The sequence below is a fragment of the Nannospalax galili genome, unplaced genomic scaffold (genome assembly GCF_000622305.1).
Source record: "Nannospalax galili isolate Female #2095 unplaced genomic scaffold, S.galili_v1.0 scaffold752, whole genome shotgun sequence".
Lineage (NCBI taxonomy): Eukaryota > Metazoa > Chordata > Mammalia > Rodentia > Spalacidae > Nannospalax > Nannospalax galili.
In genome coordinates this window covers 648122-672515 of record NW_008333404.1, presented here as the reverse complement: position 1 = coordinate 672515, position 24394 = coordinate 648122, and the positions used below count along the sequence as shown (strand labels likewise).

Below are 24394 nucleotides of genomic sequence, written 5' to 3'. Positions count from 1 at the left end.
GCTCCAGCCCCTGCCTCCAGGTTCCTGCCCTGAGTTCCTATCTTTGGCTCCCTGATGAACTGCGTGTGACCTGGGAAATGTAAGACAAATAAACCCTTTCCTCCCCAAGTTGGTACTGGTCAGAGTGTTTTGTCACAGCAATGAAGAACAAACTAAGACACTGATCCTTGTGCCTTAGTCTCTGAGGTGCTAGGGTTGCAGCCCTCTACGACAATGCTCTGGTTTAACTACTGTTACTTTGAGGCTATGTTAAGAAGAATGGGGCAGAGGTGGGGTTAGTTGGGAGGGTTTAGACATGGTTGTGGGGTTTTTGCCCTTCTGCCTCCCTCCCCTTCCTTGCTTTTATCTTTCCCCTTTTTTTCTGTGGTATGAAGGGGGGCGTCCCACATTTGGCAAGTGCTTTACCACTAAACTTCATCCAGAGCCTATGGTCATACTTTCAGTGACCAACTCTGGCCTGAGGCTGGATCATCACTGGAAGGGAGCAAGCTTGTAAGAAGGGCTGGGGCATGGGCCAGGCATGGTGGCACATGCCTTTAATCCCAGTGCTCAGGAAGCAGAGGCAGGTAGATCTCAAGGCCACAGAGTTCCAGGCCAGCTGGGGCTATAGGGAGACCCTGTCTCAAAAAGACAAAAAGGAAAAGGGCTGGCACAGCAGTTCTACCTACAAGCAAGTGGGCCCTGCACAGTAAAATGAGACTACACCTATGTGATCCTTGTGAGCCCCGTCCATAGCAGTTCATAGAAAAGAATCTAAGAATTGAGACCATTGGGCTTACATAGTCCACATTCTGCCCAGTGGGGTGCTGCTGCACAACCTGCTTGATGCGACCAGGGATCTCTGCCTCAGATAAGAACAGGTGAGAAGACAGCATTATGGCTCTGGAGTCTAAGTGGACTCAATTTCCATGACTTTCGCTTCCTGGCTTTGTGGCTCGGTAAGTGACTTAACCTTTAAAACCCCATTTTCCCTGTCTGTAAGATTATATCCTGCCCCAGAGGGTGGTTGGAGAATTAAATGAAAAAAATAAACATTAAAGGGCCAACACAGAGTCATGCAGACCAACAGTCGTGTTGCCACCAGCTCCCAGTGTCCCCACTGGTCCAGTGTCCCCACTGGTCCAGTGCAGAAGTGGAGGTCAAAATTGAGACTGCAAGTCCCCAGCTTTCAGAGGGATGGGCTGGACATGGGAGAGACCTGCTGACCAGCCCCGTGCCTAATTACAGAACAAAGATGACTGAGATAGGATCAAGAAGCCCCGAGCCAGGCCTGGACACAGCCAGTGCTTGACCTTCCCTGATTGTTTTGTTTCCCAAGTTTCATTCTTTTTACCTCCCTCCCTCCCCTTCCCGCAGTGTGAACAACCCTCTACCCTCAACCTTTCAAGACTCTTAATTGATGCTTTTAAACTTTTTTCTTTATTTAGACAGAAAAGACCAACTCTTTTAAAATGCAATAAATAAATAAGTGAAGTGTAGAGAACCGTCAGAAACTGACTCCCCATCTCCCCTTTATCATTCCCACCCCCACCCCATTTTCTTTTCCCTAGCCTCTTCCTAAAGAAAATGATCAGGTAATAAACCCATTTAGCCCTCCCTACACCCCTCCTCCCAAATACCCAATTACCCCCAAAGCAAAGGGAGAAATCAAAAAAGAAAAAAATCCAAGGGCAACATTGTCTAAACTCCCAGAAAGAGAGATGGCAGCGTCTGGCTGGGTGGGCTGGGTCACACCCTGGTAGTCATGGTATTTACACAGAGGAGCCAGCAGAGACTGTAAACATTTTTAGGGGTTCAGGGGAAGGTCTTTTCCTCATAAAAGGAGGGTCTCTGTGACTGGCAGAGAGGCAGCCCTCAGGGGCCCCCACACCCTCCGTGGAGGGGGGCTTTGGGGGAGGCAGTGAGTTTTAGGGCTGGGAGCCCCAGGGTCCAGGGATATCCTACCTCTAGCTGAGGGTGGAGGGAATGTGAAATCCAGCTTCTGAGAAGCCCCAACTGCGGGGAAGAGGCTGGGGTAAGGGCGCTGGGGGAGAGGAGGCCCCACTGTCCTCCTGGGTCTGTACAACTGTGACAGGCCCACTGGGGAGACAAGTGCGAACAGTGGGCATGGAGGCCCATCTCAGGAGCCCTAGCAGAAGGCAGATCCCCCAGAACCTTCAAGCCCATTCCTTGCTCCCTCACAAAGGCCAAAAGGGCACCTGGGAGGAAACACGCTCTTGGAGCCAGGGAAGCAAAGCCATGGCCCTTCAGAGAGGCAAGGTGGTGGAGGTGAGCCAGGTCCTGGCCCCCAGGACCATGAAGCAGCTTTTGCCCTAGAGCCCAATCAAGGCTCAGGGCCGATGTGCAGAGAGGCCAGGGGCCAGTCATGGGAAGAGGGTGTGAAGTGCCCCTTCCTCTGGTATCTCCAGACCTGTGAAGGAAGGAAATAGGGGTGAAGCACAGGGAAGATGGCCAGTACTGGTCACAGGCTCTGGGGAAGGGGAGGTGACAGGGTGGGTGATGATATATAACAGGGCTGCCTGATTAAGGCAGGCCATCAGAAAGGCTTGTCCCAACAGAACCATCTGGTACCCACCCCCCAGCTGTGAAAGCATAGGGCAGGGATAGAGGAAGGAAGAGGGAATGAACAGTATAGAAATTAAAGGGTATTAGGAAGGAAAGAGTCAAAAATAGACTGGAAGGTGGAGTCAGAGACCTAGATGGGGGAGAGGCAAAGAAGCAAGACAGGCAGGCAGAGGTGACCAGAAGGGGGGGTGCATGGCGGAGACAGACACCTGGAGAGGGGGAGCATCCGCAGAGGCTGGGGTGACCCAGGAGGGGCTTAGGGATGGAGTCTCATGGAGTGAGACCACTCCCAGCCATTAGGTAGTGCTCTCATTCCTTATTGGAAAGGAACAAAGAAAGCAAGAGAGAAATGCACAAAACACAGACCACAGTCACCAACACTGTTGACCAAGCACATCCCGCGAGCTGCCCCCGACCCTGACCCTGGGCTGGAGGGCGCTTCCCTCCACAGCCCCTCCCCAGATAACAAACAATCGGCTCCAAAGACAACACGCTCGTTCCATGCAACTTACAGGGGCCCGGAGCAGGGGTCCGGGGATGGGGGCTTCAGCCGACAATGGACACGGGCCCTGGGCTGGGGGCCCCCAGGGTGGGGGGAGTTAAGCAGCCAGGATTGGGGGGAAAGGGGAGAAACAGAAATGTGGGTATTGTTCTTGGGTTGTGATTTTTCAAGGTTTGGTCCAAAGGAGATTAAGCAACTCAAAAGTAGCCAGGCTCACAGATCTGAGGCCCTGAGGTTAGGATGGTGGCCTGTACTGGGGATGAGGGGCCCTGCTGAGCAAAATTTATGGGCAATGTGGTATTCCACTTCCTCCACTAAGATAAGCCAACACCCACACCCATCTGTGCTGTGCTCTCCTGCCCTGGTTCCATTGCTAAGTAAGAAAAGCACCCAAAGTCCAGGGCAACCAGGAACTAGTGTGTCTCCACTTCTCGGGAGAACAGATTCCAAAGCCACATAACTCTAGGACCCTCTGGTACTCTAAACCAGCCTGCTGGCTCCCAAATTTACTCTTTTTAATGCCATCCAACCCAAAGGAAAACCAGAAAGAAAGACAGACACACAGACACTGACCAGACAAAGAAGACCAGATATTGTGGAAAATCTGGGAGCAGACACAGATACAGACTTGGCTCTTTCTGGGATCGCTTTGTGTGTATATGTGCACATGAGCATGTGTGTAAGGAAGACATGATTGATTAAACAACAGTTGAAGGCACTCCCCAGATCCTAGTTCTCATGCCCAGCACTGGGGGTGAGGGTAAGTACCCCTGAGGGTGGTAGAAGGGTGGGGGCCCCGGCTTGAGGGCCCTGTCAGCATTGTGTAGAGCCTGGAGAGGAGGGCACAGGGCAAGAATAGCACCCACCTGAAGCCCTAGTAGGGCCGGTTTGCATCCTTAGGCCGCTTTAGCTGGACTTTGAGGCGCTTCATGCCAATCTGGAAACCGTTCATGGCCTGGATGGCAGCCTGGGCACTGGCCGGATTGTCGAAACTCACAAAGCCTGAGGTGAGAGGGGCATAAGGCCCGGCCCAGTCTGGCCCTACCTCGATGTCCTGCCATAGGGCCAGGACCTGTTGTTTGATTTCCCAGCACCTCCCTACTTCCTTGAAGCATCTATAAAGCACCTAGAAAACTGCCTGGCACATAGTAGGCATTCAAAAAGAATTTTTTGATGATGGATTTAATGAGTGAGTCCAGTCCAGCCATTCACACAAACTAGGCCACGCTTTCTAGCGTTCTGTTCAGGGCAGCCCCTTCCTCAGCCTGGAAATTCTCTGGACCTGCCTTTTGAAAATCCTCAATGGCTTTTGAAGTAAGGCCCTGAAGCAGGTTTCCACAGATGTGAAAATAACTAAAACCTATGTCCTTTTGAAACCCAGTATCCCCAGACCACCTCATGAAGTGGATTTGGCTGGCTTTTTTGTTTGTTTGCTTTGTTTTTGTGCTAGAGATGAATCCCAGGGTCTCATGCGGCCCAACATGCATTCAGATCGCTGAGCTCATCTCTAGCCCCAAAGCTGGTTCGTAAGGACAAGGATGAAGCTGTCGCTTTCTGCAGAAGAGATGGGCCTGGATGTCAACCGTATGGAACGATGGGTGTGTTAGAAATGGTGCTCTCATGGCCTTGGACACTCTGGGTTGCAAATACTGAGTTCACGGAGACCCTAAATGCCTTCAAACATGTCAGACTTTGTTCTAATATGGAGTCCACACAAAATGTCCATACTCTGTCTTTTGGATCAGCATATTCTTACCAAAACATTTGCTCTGATTGGTGGCCCGGTCAACAAAGACTTTGGCTGAGATGACATGGCCAAAGGGGACAAACATCTGGAGGATCTCTGAGTCCGTGAACTCCTGGGGCAGATGGTAGATGAAGATGTTGCAGCCATCAGGGCCTGGGTGGCAGCAGAGACAGGAGGAAGAGCTCAGTGACTGGCAAGTGCAGACCGTAGCAGCAGAGATGCCAGGGAAAGCCGCTGGGGGAGCATCTGCCAATCCTGGCCCCCGGCAGTGTGGGCCAGGGCTCACCACTCCTTTCATTCCCACACATGGGGCCAGAGCTGAGCTTGGCACAGCGATCTTGAGTACCCATGCCCATAATAAGGGTGTTCCTATCCCTGCAGGCACGCAGCTATGAGGACCCCACCCCAGGCTGGCACCTTCTCGCTGCTGTTGCTGCTGCTGCTGTTGCTGCTGCTGCTGTTGCTGCTGCTGCTGCTGTTGTGGTGGGGGCGGGGGCTGCTGGGCAACCAGGGTTGGTGGCTGCGGGAAGGCAGGGGCAACCAGGCTGTAGGCTGCAGGGTAGGCTGCTGGGGTGGGGAGAACAGAGAGAGCCAATGGGGTTCCCTTGACTCCTTCCAGGCAGCCTTGTCTCCCTCCCTAGCCCAAGCCAATGGAATCCATGAGCCTGAGAGGTTAACTGGAAGGAGCCACCTCAGACTGCCCCCTGGGTGTGCTTCCCACTTCCCCCCAACATCCATTCTCACAGGTACAGTTTGCCTTGTCAGGAAAGCCTAAGGATGTGGTTGGCAGAGAGCCCAGAAACTTAGATCTGGTTTCTGGCCCTCTTTACCTCATGCCATCACTCCCACCTGGGCAGAGGCCTGGGCCAGGGTGCCTCACCTGTGTAGTGCTGCATCCCTGCGTAGGCCTGCTGGAGGGGGTCCACAGGGGCCGCAGGGCTCTGGGCTGGGGAGAGCATCACAAACCTTGAGTGGGCCTCGGACACAATGGGAACCCCACCAACACCTCTCTCAGCAGGCAAAGCCTCATCTGGGATGGAGGTAAAAGGAGAGGGGGCGATATATATATGGAAGAAGGTGAAGAGCCCAGTGTTGGAAAGACAAGTCTGACTGACTTGCCATCCAGGCCAAGTGACTTTACCTTTCTATAATCCTCAGCTGCTCAAGCCAAGAAACAAAGGAGCATCTCGGCCCAGGAAGACAGAGCAAGAAAAAAGCACTTTGAGCACTGCCTGAGGCTGGAAAGGGAAGGTGTGCCATGGCTGCTGGTAATGGGAACAGTGGCCTGGATGGCTTTACAAGGCGAGATGGGCAGGCAGAGAGCCCCACCTGGATAAGGGTGAACCCCGTTGGGATAGAGAGCATCGGGGGCAGGCTGCCCGGTAGGCTGGGTGGGCACTGGGCTGTAGCCGTTGACACCCAGGGCAGCAGGAATGGCAGAGACGGGCGTGGCAGCAATGGCAGGGGGCGTGCTGGTTCCTAGGGAGGAGAAAATGGCAGAGACAGAGCAAGGACACACACAGATGCAGCAGAGAGCCAGTCAGCAAGTCTGAAGGCAGAGGGGAGACAGCAGGCCACTCTGACCCTGAGCCCCTTCTGGATCCCACTGCTTCCCTTACTGCCATCGCACTGAAGTCCCCTGCCCAGTCCTGGTTGTACCTAACCCAGACTGCCTTGAATAGGCCTTACCTGAGGATGGGGTGATGGGGGTGGCGATGAGGCCATTGGCATTGATGGCAGCCATGTGCTGCATTTGCACAGCAGCCATGGTGGCCATAGGACTGAGGTAGGCACTGTGAGCTGCTACCAGGGCCGCTTGCTGCTGCATCAGCTGGAGGAGTGGGAGAGGAGAGTGGCCCCCTTGCATGCCCGTGTCTCCCTCCCAACCTCATGCTTTGGTGCTGAAGGGTGGACCCCAAGGGACATGGAGATGAATAGGTCCAGCACTGGGAGCATGCTTACGGCCTGGGTGTAGGCGCTGTAGGCTCCAAACTGGAGGGCAATGGGGCTAAACATGCCCAGCTGGGTGGCCACCTGCTGCATCCGGCGGAGACCTCGCTCCTTCTCTGTGTCAGCAAACTTCACCACCAGACTGGATGAGGCACCCTGGGCATGGGCCCAATACGAGGGCACAGCAAGAGTCAGCATCTGATCCCCAGGGTCCTGGGCACCTGGCCTCAGTCCTATCATTATGGCCTGGCCTCTTTGGGAGCACAGCCACTAGTTTGCCTGTTCCAAATGGGGAGGTCCTAATCCCTGCCCTAGGATGTGAAAAAGGCTGGAGAGAGTTAAGAATGAAGGGAAGCACTCTAAAACTGAAAGGCCTGTGGCAAAGGAGGGGCAGCTCTGAGAGGACTTTGCACTGGCAATCTCAGTGCATCAACCACAGCAAATGTTAATCTCACCTTGTAGCTGCCCCATCTCCCTGAAATGACTCTGGCCCCACACCCCAGGCCTCACGGTATGCTCAGTGGATGCTGCCTCACATTAATACCAGCCTGAGCAAAAAAAAAAAAAAAATCCAACTTGGAACCTTTGCAAGGATTGTCATAGAATCCTAGACTCTCAGAGCTCAAGGGGCCTGGGATCAGCTGATGCAGTTCACTGTCTGATACTGAGTCTTCTTCCTGGACAATGCCTGTCTCTGCTAGAGAACTTCGAGTTGTAGGAGACATCTGTGCATCCTTTGGAGCCAGTAAGTTTAGTTCCAGCTAGGAATTCCAGAGTGCGTTCAGCTAACACTCAGGGGCAGCAGACTCAATGGGCCATACAGGGCCTCTAAGCAAGAGTCCTGATACCCCAGATAATGAGGTGGGAGAGGACAAGAGTCCTGATACCCCAGATAATGAGGTGGGAGAGGAAGAGAAGACATGGGAGATGAAGAGTGGAGGGCAGAAAGGAAAGTGGGGGCATTTGGACTGAAGATGGAGTAGGCCCGGGGAAAGCTGTTTGGTTCTTCTGTAGGAACTTTAAATATATATACTTAAAGTCCTGTCCTGAGTGGACTCCTGCTCTGTGCCAGGGCCTGGTGAGTGGGCCACTGGGAAGGAGAGGCAAGGGAGGAAGGGAATGGGGCTCACCGGCAGGGTCCGGCTGCTGTGAAGGGTGTTGATGGCTGCCTGGGCCTCAGCATGAGTCTGGAACTTCACAAAGGCACAGCCTAGAGTGGTCAGGGTGGAGGAGGAGAGGGGTGAGTGCCCACCATGAAGGCACCCTTGGGGACCGGTGGGGAGAGGGTGGGTGGGAGGGCTACCTTTGCTGGTACCATCTGGCCCCCGGAGCACAGTGCACTCGTCTATGGTCCCAAATGGTTCGAACATCTTCCGGACGTCCTCATCTGTCTGCTGCTTCCCTAGCATCCCCACAAAGAGCTTCCGGTCTTCTGGCGGGTAGGGCGTAGGAGGGGCATGTTCAGAGCTTCCTGGCCACTCTCCCAGCCCCTCCCTTCCACTCATCCCTATTGCTCCGGTCACTACTTCCCCCATCCTGGGGAACAACAGGAAGTACTCGGCTCTGAAGGACTTGCATTCTACTTGACCTCAGTTTTGCCATCTCTACAATGGGCCAGATCTCACCCCCTGACACTACGCTGAATCACTCCTATTCCCAACCTTGGCAGAGGACTCTTCTGAATTATTAGACATCCTTCCTCAAGAACGGCTGCCCTTCAGCTCCTCCAAGCCCTAGGCCTGGGGTAGGATGGGAGAGACTGAAGCCAAAGGTATAGAACCTACCTCCTCGACTCTCGCTGTCTGCTGGCTTGACTTGGATCGGCCTGTTCATCTATAGGAGAGAAAAGAAGGTAGCTGCTATGTCCTCTGAACACCTAAGAGCCCTCATCTGAGGGAGCAGCCCTCAGATGCAGGCAAAGTTGCCCCAGCCTTCAGAGTTGATGAGGAGGAAGGGGCAGGCCAGTCTTGTCTAGGATTAAGACCTGAGGTGATTAGAGGCGGTGGAGAGAGGGGCTATGGAGGAAGATGCTCATGGGGTGCAGCTCCAGGCTCAGGTTGGCCTAGAAATGCCTGGGCCATGGACAGGCGCTGCCCTCCTTAGAGGAGAGAGGCTTGCCCCTAGAACCCGGTCCTGAGTCGGAGCACAACAGAGGGGTTATTCAGCCAATCACCTCCATCCTGTAAAGTAGGAGCATCAGAGGCCACCCCATGGAGAAACCCAAGGAAGGCTCTAGACTGAGAAGACCCCCACAGAGGCCCAGACTTCCTTGTGACCACTGGAGGTGTGTCTGCCTCTCTCTCTGGTCCCCTACACCCCTTGACCCCAGGGGGAAGGCACTCGGGCAGCACAAAGGGAGCAGATGCCCAGTCTCCGTGGCAACGGAAGAATGCGCACCATGGCAACCGCCCACTCAGCCTGATTTATCCGTCCCCGTCGCCCTGGCGACCGTGGTGACGTCATCACTTCTGCTGCTCTACACACCCAGAGAAGGACTGGGGAGAGGGGTGGGAAAGGGGTATGCTGGGGGTGGAGGAATGGGTGGGGGCTGGGAGGTGGGGGAGGGGTCCAGGAAAGCTTCCTGGTCCTGGAGGAAGGTATGCCGAACAAGTCCCTCTCCTGCCTTCCTCCTGTCAAGCCAATCCTTGGTGTCTGGAAGGCTGAGCCAGCACTGAAGGAGCAGAGCTACCCTGCTTCTTTGCAAGTCTTTCTGACTTCGGGGTCCTCTGACACCCACAGTACTGCCCTTTGTTCAGTCTTAAGTGGGAATGAAGAAATTCCTAGCTCCACTCTCCATGTCTTGTTTGGTGAGAGGATTGGAAATGACTCCCACAGGTTGTTTCCTTAACTAAGATGGGGAGCATCGGAGTTACGGGAGGGGGAGAAGGACTCAGCATTCAGCCTCTGAGCATATCTGCCTATGGAGGACTTTGCTGGGTCCACACCCCGTCCCCTCACTCATTCAATTGGGGGGGCAGTCTCAGTTCCTGTGACCAAAAGGCAGATGAGCCATCCATTTACATTCTGAGAACAGAGCTAAGAGCACCCTAAGGAAAGGCCCTGGACTGAGAGGAGACCTAGGTTCAAGAAGCCCTGCCTCTCACTGCTGTGAGACCTTGGCTAAGTCATTCTTTTCCTCTGAGCTTCAACTTCCTCATGTGTAAAACAAGAAGGTGAATCAGGTGGTCTCCAGTTAGGTTCTCCTCTGCTCTGGGGCACTGGCATCTGGACACCTTGTGTGGCATCAAAATGCAGAGACGTACAGAAATGAAGTCCCCCTTGCTCCCTGCTGGACTGCCAACCAAGTTTTCCTGGCCCTGGATCACATCAAAGCCTCACCGCCTTGACACTCCTTCCCCAGCCTCCCCTCCCCCAGATCTCTGGATCTGTGAGCAGCTGGTAGGGGAAGGAGGGTCACAATCACATAAATCCTCCCACCAATCTGCCCTCGGCTTTATCTATCTCCCACCAATCTGGGATTATCCTATCCAAGGTTCAATCTCCTTAGGAGTGTGCATATATGTGCATGTGTGTCTGCGTGTGTGTGTGTGTGTGTGTGTGTGTGTGTGTAAGGCCTGAAGGCCAGGGACTCATGGCCATTCACCTCCTCTTCTGTACTGTAGCCAAAACAGGAAATTCCCTCACAGACACCTCAGCAACCAAGCACACGCACCCCACAAGATGTAGAGTCAGAACTGGGGTCACAGGATTCTTATGATTGGTACTAACCCCTTTCCCACAAGTCTCTGAGGTGTTGCTGCTTTCTCAGAAATGGGAAACCTGGGAGGGAAAGGATGTGGTGCCCGCCCTGCACAGGCTTCCAGCACAAAAATAGCATATCAATAAATACCCACAGCCGGTGTGCCTTCTCACAAAGACACACAGCACACAGACCAGAGCATGGGCCTTGTGGACAGAAGTTCCCCCACACCCTCACAGCTGGCTCCCTCAGTGTCCCCAGTGCCCATTTCCCAGCCTCCCCCTTCCTGACCTGGCCCTTCCTGTGGGAAGCTCAGCTTTGTTAGCTCACCTGGGCACACCTGCCCCCTCCCCTGAGTCCAGCTGTGCTGTGTTTACCTGGCAACTAGGTAGGAGCCTCTTCCCTAGCTACCACCCACCAGGTGATAAGCCCTCCCAAGGGCCTCCCAAAGAAGAAGGGGCTATTTATACCCCAGCTGGGGATGGAAGATCTGCTTTCACCAACCAGACAACTGTTTCAAGTCCATTTCTCACTAACAGCCAAGACCCCCCCCTCCAAAAGGGCCCTCTCCCACAAACCCAGTACTTTTTTTTTTCTTTTAATTTCTAAAGACAGGGTCTCACTATGTAGCTCTGGCTGGCCCAGAACTTGCCATGTAGATCAGGCTGGCCTGAAACTCGGAGATCCACCTGCCTCTACCTCCCAAGTGCCATGATTAAAGTGTGTGCCACCATGCAGGACAAAATCCAATACTCATGTGGGTGTAGGCCTGAAGCCCTGCCACTCCTGGCTCCACACCTGTTCCCACAGCCTACCCTCCCTGCTGCAGGCTGATGGGAATGTCCATCTCCAAAGTGGGAGTTTGATCTAGAGCACATGGAGAAGGATAAGCCAGCCAGAGGAGCCCTCATAACCAACCCCAAGAGGCCACACCCTGCTCATGGGACTGATCCAGGGACAGAAGCATCTCTGGAAACTCAGCAGAGCAAAGAGGAAATGTGGGTTCAATATCCATAGGCCAACTTGAAATATCACCTAATAATGTAGCACACCTTCTAGACTCTGGGATGACAAAAAACGGGAGCAAAGACCAGGCTGAGTGTACTTGTTAAAATAGAACTTGCAATAGGAGAGCTTCCTAACAGCTGACACAGCGTAGAAACACATACACACACACACACACACACACACACACACACACACACACACACATCACATCACATCACATCACATACATGAGCACATACTCCCAAGGGGCAAGTGGCAGGAGAAAAGACTTGGTGGGGTACAAAGGCAAAGTTTGGTTACAGGTATCTGTTCTCCTTGACTGCTTTGGGTCTGCTTCCTTAACTTCCTAGTATGGGGCTCCCCCTGGGAGAATGAAACCCCTCATTTCCTACTGAAAACTTTTATCAGTCTCTCTGGATTCTGTCAACTGTAGCAAGGGCCACTGTGGGAACTCAGTGTCACCTGGGAGGTCTGGAGCAGACTGAGAGAATCATTACCAGAGAGCCCTTCCCCCTTCAGCCCCCTCTGTCCTCTGGAAGGGCTGAGCTGAATAGGCAGCTGGAGGGGACAGGCATAGGGGAAATGTTCCCAGCTGGCACTGTGCCCCCTTAGGGCTCATGCCCATCCCAGACTCTGTCACCTCAGTCCCTACCCTAGTCTCCTTTTCTGTGTCCCCCTCCAGGGCTCCGAGATGAATGGGAAAACCCAGCAGCCATGGAAGTGAAAACCTGATTTGTGAGGGGCCTCCAGAAAAGAAAAGAAGTTAGGATTCAGTGGGGACCAGGCTTATAAATGCTGCTAATTTGGCCTGGCAGATGCTCACATGCGTGCATGCATGAGCATGTGCTCACCCTGGATCCCTAAGCCAGTCCATATCCACACACTGGCCCTCCCCTCCAGGCTATAGCTGTTCTTGCTGGCTGGGATGGGTGTTAAGGGAAGGCAAGGGAGGACATCCAAAGCATTTGAAGTTGGAGTGTTAGAAGCAGACCTAATTTTCTTAGATCCACACCCCATCTGTTTGGTCTGTTTCCTCCCAGGAGGAGATGGATGGTCAGCACAGTTCTCTCCTCATGTGGGGAAGGAGTAGAGGCTGGGACAGATTTCTCCAGTCCCAGACAGTGCTGAGCAAAGGTTTGCTGAAGGCATTTGGGGGAATCCAGGTCTCAGGGAGGGCTTCCTGGGATTCACAGTCTGAGAGAAAACAAAAGCAGATAGATAGCCAAAGAGACTAGGAGGCTGTCTGATTCTTTATGTCTGTCCTCAGTTGCCAGCCCAGGCTTGGGACATCTGCAAGGCTGACTGAGAAGAAGAAACAAAGAAATGTGACCTGTGGGATGGAGGCCACCTCATAGCCACCCCTGCCTCCCTGGGCACACTTGGTGGGGTCAAGCCAGATCGTCCACAATGATGTCAGCCTGCCCTTGCTTGCTGCCCCCAGGCTCATGTGCAGCCTGGACCCTGCTCTGCTCTGATGCCCCATGGCTCTGTTTTGGAGTGCTTCCTGGGAGACAGGAGGGGAGCCTGTGTGATCTCAGAAACCAGCACAGAGATGACAGTCCAGCAGGCCCAGCTGCCTGTCCTCAGGGCAGTATCACCCCTCCCCCACCTCCCAGTCACCCAGCCAGTGCCACAAAAGAGTGCCTTGGTACCTCTTGCTCCCCTCTGACACAGGTGTCCAGTCTGCTCATCACACCTCCCCTTAGCATGGCCTGGGGACACATTGGGGAGTGGGGGAGGGGTGCATCTGCTTCTCTCAAAGGTCAAGCTTACTCTGCCAACTGTTCTTTTCCTTCAAGAGAAATGCGTGAGTCTACAGCAAGAAAGAGTTACGCTAGGGAGAGGGACTCCTGGTGATGACAGGAGGTAGAAATTGGCTCAGTGTCCTGGGGGGGGTCAGACCCCCTGCCACTTTTAAGGTTGCCCTCAGCTCCCTGACCTTGCAGAGCCCAGGACTCACCCCTGGAAGCGTCTTCTGTTCGTGCAGGGCACTCTGGGCCTTCAGGGCTGAATCGCGGGCACAGTATGTCAGGAAGGCACATCCTGAGGAGGCACAGAGGCAGAGAGACAGGGTAGGGGTGAGTCCCTGGTCTCCTCTCCCTAAGGGGCTCCCCCAGGAGATGGGACTGGGGAGTTTCTTCCCTTATTGCAACCTTCTACCTACTGGGTTGGGGAGGCATCTGGGAGGAGAAGAAATTCTGCCCCAGAGGTGGGGCAGAGTCCTGGTAGTGAACGTTGAGCAATTGAGAGACAGGGCTGGGGATATTGAGGGTTGTGATGCCCAAACATCTCAGGAGTGTGGTTCTCCTTCTCGCTGCTTCCTTCTTTCCCCTTTTCTCCTCCCTCCATCTTGGCTATCATCACCCTCTCCTCTTCCATATTTGCCATTTCCACATTTTTTCCCATCTCCTCATGTCTCCCTGATGTGGAAAGTGCACAGAGAAGGGAGAGGAAGAGTGATTAGGTGGAAGTGCTTTCTCCAGGCTCAGAGAAGGCCAGGATCTGTGTGGCCTGGATCCGGAGTGTGGCCTGCAGGCCTAGTGCCTGGAGCTCTCCAAGTGCTGACTGTGGAGCCGGCACTGCTTTGCAGACAGCCTTGAAGAGACACGGGCATATTTCAACTTTCTAAGTCCTCCACACTTCCCAAGCCTTGTCCTGTCTCCATCCTCCATGCTCCGGTCCTCTGTTCTCTCTCTAGTCCTGGGCTGCTCTCTACTCTTTCTAGGTTGAGCATCTGACCCGCCATCCCAACGTCATCTGGGGCTACTTACATACTTGTGTTGCCAGTCTTGCCCAATCTCTCTCTCTCTGTCTCTCTGTTTCTCTCCCCTAAAACTTGTACTTCTGACCCTTTTGGAGTTTATCCCAGGACACACCCTCCACTTCTGGAATGCAAAGTCCTCTTTGGCCCTCCATTCTCCAGTTCCATCACTCTGAGTTCTAGGCCAGCTCCTCTATCCACAGTCCTCAGCCTCTGAACTCTGCTACTGTATCAGCCCTTCCCAGTCACTCCATCCCTCCAGCCCAGCTTCCTCTAGCCTCCCTACCTCCCAGCCCACTCAGTGTGGTTGCTCCAGCTTGGCCTGACCCCTCACCCTTGTGCAGCCCGGTGTACTTGTCCTTGATGACAGTCAGCTCGAAGATCCGACCAAACTGCTCGAAGATGGGCTTCAGGTCCTTTTCCTCCAGATGCCTCGGGATCTGCCCCACAAATAGCTTGATGGCATCTGGCTCCTTCATTGGGGCGGCCCAGGAGGAGGGGCCGGGGGGGAGCAAGGAGAAGCCCAAAGGCTAGGGGAGCTGCCCAACCAGGAGGCAGGTGGTGGGAGCCGGGGCCCAGCCGGACCGGCTTTCCCTTTGGCCCCCAACCACACTGCCGAGCAGTGGAGCCGCTCTTCACACAAAGGAGGCCTGGGGAGTTGAGGGCTGGGGGTCAGGGGTCCAGGCAGACACTGTTATGCCACCAGGGGGCATAGCCCAAACAAACGATCTCCCTCCCAGAGATATGGCAGATAGCCCAGGATGGGGGTCAGGGTGGCCAAGCCCAGGAGGGTTTGAGTGGTAGCTGGAGCTCTAAGAGCCAGGATCCAGGGTGGAGATGCCAACAGAGAGGGGGAAAGGGCCAGAGGAGGGCAACAGAGAGGACCAGGGACTAGGGGCCTGATATGGTTGCCAGCAGCGCATGAGGGGGTCCCTGCTTCTGATGTGAGGCAGGTGGCTCGCTCGTTGGCTTCCCCAGAGAGGACACCTCTCCTGTGGCTGATCCTTCTGCTGGGTCTGAAGATCCCTGATGCCAGATGCTTGATCTCTGATGGCGACAGGGCTTCGGGGGTCCCTTCTGCCTTGCCCCCCTTCGGGTCCTCCCTCGGCCCCCCTCCCACCCCCACCCCGTCCCCCGGCCTGAGCTGCTGCCGGCTGCTCCCGTCGCTAGGGCTGCCTGCTTTCCCGGTCACCTGGGTCCCGGAGCTCTGCTCTCCGGCCGTGCTCTCCTCAACAAAAACCTCCCCCCTCTACACCCCCCTCCCCACTCCCACCTCCTTTCCCCTGACATCGGTGATGTCAGTCTCAGGGGTAGAATACAAATTCTGTACCCTGGAGAGGGACGCACAAGCCAAAAGAGAGCCACGCCCTCTTTCTAGCTCCATCCGCCCCGACTCCCTTCTCGCCTCAGAAGAGCAGCTGGTCCTGTTGATAACAACCCTTCCCCTACCTTACTCCTCAGTCAGGAGTTGGGGAATGCACTAAGGTGGAGAATTTATAGAGGAGCCCTAACGTGGGGTCCATTGTTCCGGGGGCTGGAGCTGTCCCCGGTGCTGGAAGAGAAGACCCAGGAGATGGAGCTGGGGGTGGGGAGTTGAGGAGAGCCTGGTTTGGGGGGAGCCTTAGAGTGAGGACCCAAGGAAGGAAATAAGGAAAAGAAAACGAGAGGGAGGGAGGGAGGGAGGGAGGGAGAGAGAGAGGTTGAAGGGCAGGAGGGAGGTGTAAATGAGGAAGTGGTCAAGCAGTTGCAGGGTCTGGGGGGAAATAGCAAAAGGGAACCAGACAGGAAAAAGGAGAAGGAATGTGGGGAAGGGAGCAAGTTGGGATGAGTGTAGCAAGATAACTGCATATTTTTCCAGAAAAGGAAGCAAAGCAAACTACAGGATTTTGGCATTTGCAGACACCCCCTTCCTTCCCTCTGGGAGGTTTGTGTGTATAAGTGCAGTGGGCAGTGAGGCAGAAGTGGGCAGGCAGCGACTCTCACTTGTAAGATGCTTGAAGACCGAGACACTGTTGCATTCAGCCTTTCACCGTTCACAATGTCTAGCACTGTGTCTTGCTCTTAGGTCTTAACAAACACTTCATGCAAAGAACCTGTGACAAGTGTAGATTCCAGATCTCTTCTGTGGGGAAAAAAAAATCACGGCTGTCAGGCTCCTGTTTAGGGTAGAGTAGCCCAGTCACACCTTCCTTTTCTTCCTTTAATTGGGTTCCTTGGGTGGAACTCACTCTAAATGAATCAGGTGGCAGAGGATCCAGAAAATACATCTAAGGGCCATTACTCTCCAAAACAGTTACCTTCTAAGCATGATCTGTAAGGCCCAGGATCTGGGGATGTTGAGCCCTCTGTACATGGGGCCCTCGCACAGCACCTGCTCAGTACAGGGAGCATCTGCTGACATCAGATCTCATTGGTGGCAGCCCTGGCTTTGCATCAGTGCCCCACTCTTACCCTGCTTCCCTGTTATTCTGTTCTCCTTCCCAGGGTGGGGCTGATGTCTCCACAGTGGTGCACGTGTCTCTGAAATTTCCAGCTGCATCTCAGGGGCTCCCATTCCTGAGTTATCACACCTTGGATCCTCTTCTGGAGCAGAAGTAACAGTACAGTGTGGCCCCTCCCCCAGTATGATATGGATTATACCATTATCTCCAAATACAGATGAAGAAACCAAGGCACAGAGTTGTTAACGAGCTTGCCTAAGGTCACACAGCTAGAAAAATACCTAGATGAGATTCCAGCCTGGGCAGGATGAGTCCTGAGCCCCTGCACTGAACTCCCACACCCAGCATTCCTCGTGGGAATAGAGACAACGTTTGCATTCCCTTTCTTCTCCAGTGTTCACTCCAGTTTCCCACTGCTCCATTCCCTACTGACCACAGCCTTCTTCCACCTGGGTTTCTGAGGCCTGGAGCCACATTCTGGCAGGTTGTGTATCTTTGAGTAAATGTGTATGTGGAGACTTGAGTACACGTCATCATACAAATGCCCAGGTCCTCCCAGTAGAGTGCCCTAACATGGGGTGAGATAGGGGAGGTAGTAGAGACTCCGTGGGGAGTAGCCAGGATATGCTGGTAGTCCCATGGAGCCAGGAAGTGCAAGTCTGTCTTTCTCCACAGTAACTTTCCATTCACCTGCCCCACCCCCACTGCTCCTTTCTTGCCTGCTAATCTGATCTCAGTATTTATGGAGATGCTAAACAGATCACGCCCTGTGAGCTTGGAGAAGGGAAGACCCAATGGGCTGGGCCTGCTGATCTCATTACTCTGTGTCTTCTCAGCAGATCTGTCGCCCTGCTGCTCATTCAGGCTTGGGCCTAATCATATTAATTGAAATATTAAACATTCACAAAAATGAATTTCAATGAACTCCTCTCACTGCTCCTCCCAGTCAGTAATTGGGGAGACAGCTGCAGACAGCAAAGTATTTCCAATCCTTTGCTTGGTTTGCAGTTCCAATTGGCACTGTCAATCTGAGAGTGAGAGGACTCTCATGAGACATTCCGGCTGAGTGACTGTGACACCCTGTGAGGTGAAGACTTGGGAGGGAGGGAGAACGACACGGGACTGATGGATGTGCCCTGTGACTCAGGGACCCATCCCTGGAAGCTTCTCTCACAGAATGGGAGGCTTAATTCCTCCAGGATACTTTTCTGCCCACCATCTCCAAGCTCACTCTTTTTATTCCTTTTCATTCAGAACTAAGCTGCCCTGTATTAAAAGGTTACTGACTTTAAATACATTATTATTGTTATTATTATATGTGTGTGAGCACATATACCATGGCTTGCATATAGAGGTCAGAAGACAACTTTATGGACTTACTCCATTAAAATTTTTTTCTTGTTAACATGTATTTACTTATTGTGCATGTGTACATATATGCAAAGTACATGCCACGGTACACATATGGAGGTCAGAACACAGTAGATCCTGTACTTCCACCTTTATGTAGGTTCTGCGAATCTAACTCAGGTCGTGAGGTTTGTGTAGCAAGCACTTTCAATCCAATAATTCATCTCACTGGCCTGTTTACTGACTTTTTTGCTTTGTTTTGTTTGAGTCAGGGTCTTACTGTTGTAGCCCCAGTCAGGGTCTTACTGTTGTAGCCCCAGCTGCCCTAGAACTCACTATAAAGATCATCCCACACTGGCCTGGATCTCACAGCAATCCACCAGCCTCTGCCTCCCAAATGCTGGGATTAAACCACCAAAGTATGCCACCAAGTCTGGCCTGTTTATTTACCTTTTTTGGGTGTTTTTGCTATGGAGTCTCCCTGTAACCCCAGCTGGCCTGGAACTCATCTATGTAGACCAGGCTGGCCATGATCTCACAGAGATCTCCCTTGCCTCCACCTCCATGCCTGGTCTTTGTTTACTGACTTTTAAAAAATTATTTATTTGTTTATTTATTTGGGTCAGGGTCTTGAGTATCCCAGGCTGGTCTGGAACTCACTGTGTAGCAGAGGATAAACTCCTGATCCTCCTGCCTCTACTTCCCATGTGCTAGGATTACAGGCAAACTGCCACATCCAGCTTGAGAAATTAGTTTGGTGAAATCATTTTATGGGATCCCATTGTCTATTCCTTCTTCACCGCTGTGCTCATCCCAGACCAGGCTCCACCATGCCCAAGTGCCCCAGATTCAATAAGGAGGTGTACTTCACTGAGCAAGTGATCTCACTGGGTATTGGCCCTGCCTGAAGTGTGAGAAATGTGGAAAGATACCTCCAGGGGCCATGCTGAGCATGAAGGCAAGCCCTACTGCAATTATCCGGGCTCCTAAGCCATGTTTGGGTCCAAAGGTTTTGGGCAAGGTGGAGCTGAGAGCCACACTTTCAAGTAGACCCAGGTTGTGAAAACTCTTCCGACCTACCTAGGCACATGCCAGGCCTTACCCCCAGACACCAAGGGCTCCCAGTAGTCCTCCATGCCCTTCCTTAATAAATCTGAACCACTGGAAAAATAAAAATCATTTTATGGGGCTTGGAAAAAGGCTCAGTGATAAAGTGCTTACTGCACAAGCTTGAGGACTTGAGTTAAAAATCCTCGCCAGGTGTGGTGGTGCACACCTTTAATCCCAGCACTGGAGGCAGAGGCAGGTGGATCTCTGTGACTTCAAGGCCAGCCTGGTCTACATAGTGAGTTCCAGGACAGCTGGGGCTACAGGGAGACCCTGTCTCAAAAAGACCAAAAAAAAAAAAAAAAAAAAAAAATCCTTAACGCCCCCACAAAAAGTTGGATGCCATGGCTGTCTATAATTCCTTCACTGGGGAAGTAGACACAGACAGATAGATCCTAGAAGCTTACTGGACAATTAGTTTAGCCAGTCAGTGAGCTCTAAATTCAGAGATTCTATCTCAAAAAATAGTAGGGCCAGGGTGGTGCACACCTTTAATCCCAGCACTTGGGAGGCAGAGGTAGGTAGATCTCTGTGAGTTCAAGGCCACCTTAGTCTACATACTGAATTCCAGGCCAGCCAGAGCTATACAGTGAGACCTTGTCTCAAAAAAAGTAGAGTGTGTGTAGGGGGGCCTGGATAGATGACTCAGTGGCTGCTCTTGCAAAAGACCCAGATTCTGTTTCCAGCACCTACATGGCAGCTAACAACTGTCTGTAACTCTAATTCCAGGGGATCTGATGCCCTCTTTTGGCCTCTGCAGGAGCCAGGTACACATATGGTACATATACCATACATATATGTATTATATATATATAAAGTCTTTATAAAAAAGAAAACAGCTGGGCACAGGCCTTTAGTTCCAGCACTCAGGAGGCAGAAGCAGGTGGATTTCACATAGCCAGCATGGTCTATGTAGAAGATAGTGTGTTCCGGGCCAGGGCTACAGGGAGACCCCGAAAAAAAACCCACAAAAGAATAAGGTGGAAAGTGACACTAACAGCTGATGCTGAGCTCTTGTCTTGCCTCCACAAACATATGCACACACACACACACACACACACACACACAGAGTAAAACATTTTATTTTAACCTACTATATTCAAAATACTAATATGCAATGCACACAAAGTTGCTGAGATACTTTACATTTTTTTCTTATGTTATGTCTTCAAGATCTGGAGCATATTTTACATTTCCAACATATCTAACACAGTCACATTTCAAGTGTTCAGGACCTGAGTGGCTTGTGACAGCCACGCTGGCTTGGAGGTTCCACCTTAGTTTCTCCCAGTGAAGGTGGTTAGAGACAGGCTTCAGCCAACAGGAGCCATCACCTTTGGGTAACCTCTGGTCTTGCTGGAAAAACAGCACTTCTGACAGATGGCAGGTTATCTCCCTCTCACTATTAATTCTCCTAAAAAAAACAGATAAACAATCCAAATGATTACTAGCCCGGATGGGGCTCTTCTGGGAAAGGCTTACAGCCAGCCTCTGCCTAATTTACCTGTTTCCTGACTTGGGAACTGTCAATAGGTCCACTGCTTTTCTGTCTTGCTAGGAAAGGCCTGCAGATCATGAGACACTCTTCCAAGGCCAAATGTTGAGCCTGCTTCTCATATTTCCTTGCTTTGGGGGGGCAGTTTTTCACAAACCTTAAACCTTTTGGGGTGTTCTGCCTCCAGCCTCTCAGAAGCCCTCTGCTGGGCACCTTCTTTGAGGGCGGAGAAGTTGGTGTGTGTGTGTGTGTGTGTGTGTGTGTGTGTGTGTGTTGACAGACTCCTAAGCTTTCCAGAAGGCTATTTTCAGTGCTGGCTTTATGTTTCACTTACCCTTCTTAATTTGATACTAAAAGAACAAATCTTGCCGGCCAATTCCCTTTCTCCTTCCATATTCAGTCGAGAAAGAGAAATAATTTAGAATTTATGAGGAACCCAGGGTGAAGAGAAAATTTATCTACCTTCGAAAGTCAATCCACGAGGGGTAATTCTGCCAGGGTGTTGGTGGGTTTCAGCATTCTGAGCCTGGGAACGCTCTTGTCTTTGCAGAGCTCAGCTCCCGCCATGCTCTGGGGTGCTTTCATGTTTTAAGAACCCAAGACTTCAAAATCTAGTGTCTGTCTACAGGACAGATGGGAGGTTGGTTTCCTGGCCAGTGGAAAGAGAAGCAGCCTGGGTTTCTTTCCGCAGGCACAGCTTCCGCCCAAGCTGGGAACTGGATTCTGGAAGACCCTGCATTAGGAAGCCTTTCTCTGGTTTGCCCTAGCTAAGTAAATGCACTATTTGAGGTTGAGTGGGGTCAAGAAGAAAGGCTCATTTCATACACAATTAAGTTCAGAAAACAATCTCCATCTGAGAAAGGCTACCTTCCAGAGACTCGGAACCCTGAGTGGCCCCAGCCTTGGTCCGCCCGGTGGGATTCTGCCTCGCTAGAAAGAATCTGACTTGGGGCTGCGGGGCGGGTCCAGGGGCGGGAGGGGCAGGGGGCGGGGCCTCGCTACTCCGCGACCCGTTGCCCAGACGACTGCAGGAAGATGGAGCCTAGGCTACCCGACGGGGTGGTGGGGCCCAACCCGGACACACTGAGTCCGGAGAAACTGGAGCAGCTTCGAGACTTCAAGGTGCGTGGGTCCGCATCCCTCACCCGTTTCCATCGAGGTGACGCTCCCGGGCCTGTCCCGAGGCGGGGTGGGGGCGAGGACTCAGGGAGAACCCAGCACCCGCAGCCTGCCCCGCTTTGAAAGTGTAGGAGCCAGGTAGGGTCGGGTTTCCCATCTCCATCACAAACCAGTGCCCAGTTGCGGCACGCTTCCCTGTACTGGCACTCGGAGGGGGAGGCAGGAGGATCAGGAGTTCAAAGCCAGCTTCAGCTGCATAACAAGTTCCAGGCCAGCCTAGGCTACTGAAACTACCTGAAAAGGAAAAAGAAACAGAAACCAGCCTGGCTCAAAGGGAAACCGGAAGATGAGGAAGAAAGCCGAAGCTGACAGCTGACTCTTTCCAGCACCCCAGGAAAAGACCAGGCTTGTCCCCCCACTTCACACTGCCCTCGAGGGTTGAACCCTGGATCTGTCTCCCCAGATCCTTGACCCTCGGCTATTGCTCTCCAGATCCAGACTCGGATTGCTAATGAAAAGTACCTAAGGTCCCACAAAGAAGTGGAGCTGCTCATAAGCGGTTTCTTCAGGTAGGTGGTGTGACAGACTGCCAGGGCCACTAATGGAAAATGTACCAAATCTTGCTGACAGAAGACGAATACATGAATAAAAGTGCCCCTCTTTCTTTAGATACTCTCTGATAGCAACTCTCTGGGAGGATCTTCTGTCTGAAGCCAGTCAGAGCTACATGGTGACCTTAGAACAAAACAAAGAAACTCCAGAACACCAAAACCAGGAGACCCTCACTTCTCTCCAGCTTCAGAAATCTATAGACAGGCCATCCCTTCCTTTTCCTTCCTTCCTTCCTTCCTTCCTTACTTCCTTCCTTCCTTCCTTCCTTCCTTCCTCCCTCCCTCCCTCCCTCCTTCCTTCTTTCCTTCCTTCCCTCCTTCCTTCCTTTTTCCTTCCTTCCTGACGGTGTCTCCTTGTAGCCCTAGCTAGCCTGGAACTTGTTATGTAGAGCAGGCTGGCCTCAATCTCACAGAGATCTGTCTACCTTTGTGTCTCAAGTGCTAGGATTAAAGGTATGCACCACCATGCCCATTCACTTTTTTAAAAAATTAAATTTATTTTTATTTTATGTGTACGAGTGTTTTGCCTTCATATATGTAAGTGTACTCGTGTGTGCAATGCCCCCAGGGGCCAGAAAAGGGTGTCAGATCCCCTGGAACCAAAGTTACATATGGTTATTATCCACCATGTGGGTGCTGGAAACTGACCTTGGGTCCTCTTTACCGCTAAGCCATCTCTCCAGCTCCCAAACCATTTCCTTTGGCTTTAAACTGGTTTATTTATTTATTTATTTATTTACTTATTTATTTATTTATCTATTTATTTATTTAGACAGGGTCTCATGTAGCCCAAGGTGGCCTCAAACTTACTATGTAGCCTAGGTTGGCCTTGAACTTGTGATCCTCCTGCCCCCACCTCCCCAGTGTTAAGCCTATAGGCACACACCAGCCCCAGGTTGCTTTGGACTTCTTTTTCTTTAAAAAGTTTTTTTGAATTATTTATTTTTATCTTATGTGTATGAGTGTTTTGCCTGAATGTATGTAAGTGTACCATATGCATACAGTACCCATGGAGGCTAGAAGAGAACGTAGGATCACCTGGAACTAGAGATACAGATAGTTGTTAGCTACCACCATGTGGGTGCTAGGAACTAAACCCAGACCCTCTGCAAGAGCAGCCAGTGCTCTTAACTGCTGAGCCATCTCTCCAGCTCCAGCTTTGGACTTCTTAAAATGTTAGAAAGTTCCTAAGACTGAACCATTTCTAACTCTGGGATTTGTGGCACTATGAACTTTCTTTAGTTATCTGTAAATTCTTAAAAATATTAATGTTTGGGGCTGCACTGCATTAATGAGACCCTGTCTCTAAAAACCAGAAAAGAAAAAAAATTCTTGTGGCAAAAGCATACTATTTTCCAAGTGTAGTGGTAGTCATGTATTTCCATCGTTTCAGAGGCAGAGGCTGGAGTTCAAAGTCAGCCGTGGCCACATGTTGAGTTCAAGGTCATGCTGGTGACTGAGTGAAACCCTCTCTCAAATAGCCAAAAATCAATAAACAAACAAAAACCAAATTTCCAGTGTATCCCAGGGCATGTTCCTTCCTCTCCCACACAGTTATTTCCAAATGAATAGAAAAATCTAACAGGGTGACAGGCAGAGAACCAGAGGGAAAAAAATATCAAGGAGCAACAATGGAAGGGAACAACAGAGTGAGCTCAAATTCCGTTTGGCTTACAGCTAAGTCAGCACCACTAAATAATAATACTGGCTCCCACTTCCAGGGCCTGCTTTGTTTCCCTACATCAGTAGTCACCAAGCTGTATTGTGATCGTGTTGTCAATTTTCATTCCTGTTACCAGTCAATGCTCCAAGCTGGCGGCTCCATGTGTGTGTCCCCAGTATCCACATCATGTATGACATCTTGCTACCATCTTGCTGATCTGCCCACCAACTCTATAAAAAATAGCTTATTATTTTTTTTAAGCCAGCTGATATGATTGTTTCCATTTTACAGGTAAAGAAAAGTTAAGCTTGGAGAGATGAAGCACATTCCTCAAGTTGCTGACTTAGGAGTCAACCCCCTGGTTCTTATGTATAT

At 51.9% G+C, this 24394-nt stretch overlaps 2 protein-coding genes and 1 pseudogene across 13 annotated transcripts in view; 2 read left to right on the top strand and 1 right to left on the bottom strand.

Annotated features, from left to right (window-relative positions):
- Positions 1–1396: 1396 nt before the first annotated feature.
- On the bottom strand, positions 1397–15504 carry Celf3 (CUGBP Elav-like family member 3). Of its 8 annotated transcripts, none has more exons than XM_029561164.1 (14): positions 15426–15504; positions 14568–14673; positions 13433–13515; positions 8549–8597; positions 8068–8196; positions 7895–7974; positions 6777–6920; positions 6504–6645; positions 6144–6293; positions 5695–5760; positions 5232–5381; positions 4824–4967; positions 3934–4069; positions 1397–2410 (listed from the first exon to the last, which is right to left on the bottom strand). In XM_029561164.1, exons 4-13 carry the CDS (start codon positions 8595–8597, stop codon positions 3942–3944), a joined length of 1182 nt encoding a protein of 393 aa, XP_029417024.1. In that variant the 5' UTR covers positions 13433–13515; positions 14568–14673; positions 15426–15504; the 3' UTR covers positions 1397–2410; positions 3934–3941. The 8 variants fall into 8 exon arrangements, 7 of the variants coding, with proteins under 7 accessions (XP_029417024.1, XP_008826433.1, XP_008826427.1 ...); XM_008828211.1 differs by having other exon boundaries at positions 8068–8193; XM_008828206.3 differs by having other exon boundaries at positions 1409–2410; positions 14568–14883; positions 15426–15448.
- Positions 15505–18854: 3350 nt separating this feature from the next.
- Positions 18855–19074, top strand: LOC103730058 (annotated as a pseudogene).
- A 2575-nt stretch (positions 19075–21649) lies between these two features.
- Positions 21650–24394, top strand: part of Riiad1 (regulatory subunit of type II PKA R-subunit (RIIa) domain containing 1) — a 17293-nt gene continuing 14548 nt past the window's right edge. For 4 of the 5 annotated variants that reach the window (XM_029561154.1, XM_008828204.3, XM_029561153.1 and 1 more), the window contains exons 1-2: positions 21650–21748; positions 22238–22314. In XM_029561154.1, coding sequence (XP_029417014.1) covers positions 21662–21748; positions 22238–22314 — 164 coding nt within the window. In that variant the 5' untranslated portion in view covers positions 21650–21661. Of the gene's footprint in view, positions 21749–22090; positions 22315–24310; positions 24389–24394 lie in introns of those variants that run through there. The other variant, XM_029561155.1, reaches the window with a different exon arrangement.